Source organism: Rutidosis leptorrhynchoides, chromosome 4 (genome assembly GCF_046630445.1).
Source record: "Rutidosis leptorrhynchoides isolate AG116_Rl617_1_P2 chromosome 4, CSIRO_AGI_Rlap_v1, whole genome shotgun sequence".
Lineage (NCBI taxonomy): Eukaryota > Viridiplantae > Streptophyta > Magnoliopsida > Asterales > Asteraceae > Rutidosis > Rutidosis leptorrhynchoides.
In genome coordinates this window covers 190990331-190994973 of record NC_092336.1, presented here as the reverse complement: position 1 = coordinate 190994973, position 4643 = coordinate 190990331, and the positions used below count along the sequence as shown (strand labels likewise).

The window sequence follows — 4643 nt, the reverse complement described above, 5'->3', positions numbered from 1 at the left end:
CTAAACCCTAATATCTAAACGCTATAAACCCTAATATCTAAACCCCAATAGCTAAAACCTCAAAATACGCTCGAAAAACACGATAATTGTTATATATTACTCCGTTTTTCTGCCAAAATAAAAACATTTATCACAAAGTGTCTCTACTAAATGTTCATATTTTCATCTCATCTATAATGTTCGTGAACAAAGTTTTTTCAAAAAACGAAAAAAAAAAAAAGTTTTTGCTTCCCCCCGAATGGTTACTTCCCTCTTGATCCTACCACTATATATATATATATATATATATATATATATATATATATATTTTCGCAAAAAAAATATATATATTTAACTAGTTACCATTAAACCATGGTTAAAATAAATTTTTAACACTTGCTTCAAGAACGGCCGGTTATGTATGCTCCCTAGCATTATTTCACTTCTAGATCTTGAAATAAATTTAAAAACCAACATTTTTTTTGTTTTTGTTTTATTTCATTGATTGAACCCATGAATTCTTTACCTCTCTACCATTTACTACTCATATTTTTACTCATCAAATCCCCGTTTCTAAAACCCCAATCACTTCCTAACAACATCACATTTTCACCAAGATTTCTTGATTCACAACTTCAAGACTATGCATTTAGATCATTTGTTACGCACCGAACAATAACCGGAAAAATCTACGGTGGAAATGTCGCTTCTACCCTCACCGGAATCACAGTTTCCGCAGTTCGTCTTAGAAGTGGTGCATTGATTAGAAAAGGGTATTTTGGGTATAAAGAGTTTAATATTCCCGTTGGTGTTTTTTTGACTCCTTATGTTACAAGGGTAGTTTTGGTATACCAAAATTTAGGTAATTGGTCTAAGGATTATTACCCATTACCAGGGTATTTATTTTTAACACCAGTGGTGGGTATACTAGCTTATAATGCGTCATATTTTCCGGCGAAAAGGTTGCCGGAGTTGAACCTCCGGTCATCGGAAAATCCAATAATGATCAAGTTTGAATCTTTCGGTGTTTTAGCAAATGGGGTTGTGCCAAAATGTGTGTCTTTTGATTTATTTGGTGAGATTGAGTTTGATCATGTGGTGAATGGGAGTGTTTGTTTGACTGTGAAAGAAGGGCATTTTGGGGTGGTTGTTGAGGAGAGTGCACCGGCGCCGGAAAATGGACTGGAGGAGCCAATTGCGGTGGGTAGTGGTGGTGGTGATGTTGGTAATGGGGGTGAGTGGTGGGTGGGTGGGGTGGTAGGAGGTGGGGTCATGGCGGGGACGGTGGTGATGGTGATGGTGTGGGTGGTGAGAAGGTGGAGGCTTCAAAGGATGGAGGGAAAAATGGAATGTGCGGCGGAAGGTGGTGCTCCATTGTCGGTGGCTGCCGTGGGGAATGTGATGGTGCCGGTGGCAATGCAGACTAGGACTAAACCAATTTTGGAAAATGAATATGTGTTATAAGTTAGTTTATTTTTTTATATATATATTTTTTCCTCATTTGTTACTTTTTAATGGAATATTTTAGAATAATTACAATGACTTTAGCTAATTTTATTTCATATTTTCCTATGTAACTTTTGAAAATAATAGTAGTAATGTATTAGAAGCTTATTCAAGACGGTGATTCTTCTAGATTGTCATTTATAGCATTTAATTTAGACTTTTTTTTTTTTTTTTTTGCTCCGTTGATCTCTTGATTATATACTAAAAAGCAAACAGCGTTCCTCGAGTTATTTTTCTACTAACAACGTCCTTATATTTCCAAACATCGTCCCTCGACCCCTAAGTTCTAGTGAGCCTTCCAATCTGTTACTCCGGCGACTTAATCTTTACCATATTTCATTCCATTGGCGACAATGTTGCATTAATGAGGACCATTTGGACGTTAACTAGTCCATTGTTTCATTGATGCTTAGACCTCCTTGGTTAAAACTAATCGTAATCAAGGACCAAAACTCAACACGTGATGAATGAGTGTTTTTTGAATTTTTGAAAAAGTTAACCCAACAATTATATAATAGTAGATCATCCCTTACAACGGAAGAAAATGAACTAGACATATTCAATATATGGAATATAAGAAAATGAACATCTCGAATTTGGTAAAACCGCAAAACTCTCTCATCAAAACTCACACAGGTGCGGCTATATGGCAAGCAGTTACTTGGGTAGCGTGCTACTTTATTTGGAAAAACAGAAATGACATGACCTTCGGGAAACAAAAAATGCGCTCTCCAAAAATCGTTGCCGAAATCCAATCCAAAACATTCGAGTGGATAACATGTCGTTGTGACAAGATAAAGCTTGAGTGGCAAATTTGGCTTCATAACCCCTTGGTTTTCGATGTAAACCCAAGTGAAAAGGAGGGCATTGTCTAATTGTCACAAGTTTTTTGCCCTCGACGTTTTGTCTCTATTTGCTTTTGTAGGATTAAAGTGAGTAGTCCCGATTTGCTTTTTCGCTACATGGATAGCACTGTACATCGTGGCTACTCCGCTTGTTTTTCAAGTCTCCACCCTACTTAAGTAATAGAAAACGTGCCTAGGGTATTTTCCTGAAAAATCACGCCTCTTTCTCCTTATAGATACGCAACCCCCCATTGTATTTATTGTAGTTTAGATGCTTTCGTGTTTGTATCTGGCTTCTGCCTCACCTATTGTAATTACCCATATAATTCTAATAGAAGTTGATCTTTCCAAAAAAATATATATAAGATTAGAAGTAAAGATGTGTCGAATTTAAAAAACGGATAAGCTAATTTATAGGGTTGAAACTCTACCTGAATAATCAAAAAAATCTTATCTAAAATCTAAAAAATCTTATCCAAAATCCAAAAAATCTTATCTCAAAATCTGACCCAAAAGGAGGTATAAATTATTATAGTCGACCATATAAACGGTCGACCATCATATTAACATGTTCGACCAGCTAGTCTAAAAAAGGTGCCAGAAAATCTAAGAAAATTTTATCCACAATATTTGCAAACCTTATCTAAATTTTCATATATACTAATAGTAACAAAAGTTTTGGTAGTTTTATATGTTGAGAAATATCGTTTTTATTAAAAAAAAAAACTTGAGTAAAATGAGTAATACTTTAATGGGCACATGTTGTAAATGTTAAGGGACATAAGTTGGGGTGAAAAGTAACTTGAGGGAGGAAAATCATAACTTTTCATTTTTAATATAACAAGTTTCGCGGTCAGCTGCGCGCTACGGCGGCAGACACCCTATTTTTTATATACTCTCTTCGTTTCATATTAATAGTCCACAAACAAAATATATACAGTATAAGGAATGTCAAAAAAGTACTATATGTTCTGTTTACTTTCCAGTTTTACCCTTACCTTTTCTTTCTCATCTAATCATATCACATACATTAAGGGCATATTAGAACTTAAGTTTCTTAATTTTTTCCTATTTATGGAAGTGGATTATCAATTTGAGACATCCCAAAATGGTATAATTAACTAGCTTTTCGTTGTATACAACTAATTTTTTAAATTTAATACTTAAACGTTAATACCCTAACAAAATGAGAAAATATTTTTGAAAATCAATAAAAAAAATAATATAATTTGATATTTTTGTTATTTAATAGTAAAATGTGATAGTACAAAAATAAGAAGTAAAAAAAGATTTTAAAAAGAGATTTAAAAAAACATATTAAAAAAGTGGTTGATAAAAAATAAATGAAAGTCATATAATTAAATATTGTGAGAAAGGTTAAATTAAAAAATAAAATAAAATAAAAAAATGTGAGTGGGAGCTAAATTAAAAATAAAAATTTTTAGGGTGCATTTTGAAAACTTTTAAAAAGGAGGGATTAATGGGTAAAAAAGAAGTAGAAGAAATTTAGAGGAGGTGGATTTGGATTAGATATCTTTAGGAGTGCTTTATTATGTGGGTGGGTTTAGGGTGGAAAATTCCGAATATAACCCCTGTGGGGGTTGAAGAGAAAAAAGGAAAAGGCACAGGATTCGAACCTGGGTGCGCTCGAAGTTGTAGGTGGAGCGAAAGCCACTCATCTGCTGATGAGTTTGTTATATATTTAGGTTTTTCTGTATTTAAAGTATTAAAAACGTATGGAGAAAGTGATGGAGACTGCCATCATTCAACTCTACCCTTGGAGTTGGGTTTTCTTACAGAGTTGTCCTAATTAAACAGTAACTTTTGTGGATTTCCATTTGAATATATTTATAATATTAACTTAATAAAATCACCCAAAATTTTAACGGAATTTATCTTTTTTTTTTCGCCGCAAACTAGGTTTCTTCGTTATCGTCGTTAAACTCGAGATAATTTTATGAACAAAATGCAACTAATTATATTCACGGAGCTTTTTTTTAAAGGGAAACAATTTGAATAAATTATATATATATATATATATATATATATATATATATATATATATATATATATATATATATATAAGCATATATATATATAAGCATATATATATATACATATACATATATATATATATATATATATATATATATATATATATATATATATATATATAATAAACAATTCTAACTAATTATATCAAGTGGATTGCTAGAGCAAGTGGTGAGTTCATGATGTGTGATCTATTTCGAACATTTTGATACATTTTGTACATAAACATCGTCTGTTATTACAAACAGGTACCAAGCAACA

General features: G+C 32.4%; 1 protein-coding gene across 1 annotated transcript; it reads left to right on the top strand.

Moving 5' to 3' along the window:
- Nucleotides 1–492: 492 nt before the first annotated feature.
- On the top strand, nucleotides 493–1443 carry LOC139841306 (uncharacterized). Its single transcript, XM_071831530.1, has one exon. It carries the CDS (start codon nucleotides 493–495, stop codon nucleotides 1441–1443), a length of 951 nt encoding a protein of 316 aa, XP_071687631.1.
- Nucleotides 1444–4643: the final 3200 nt, after the last annotated feature.

Coding starts and splice junctions, on each gene's coding strand:
- LOC139841306 (XM_071831530.1), top strand. CDS start 493: ATGAATTCTTTACCTCTCTACCATTTACTACTCATATTTTTACTCATC.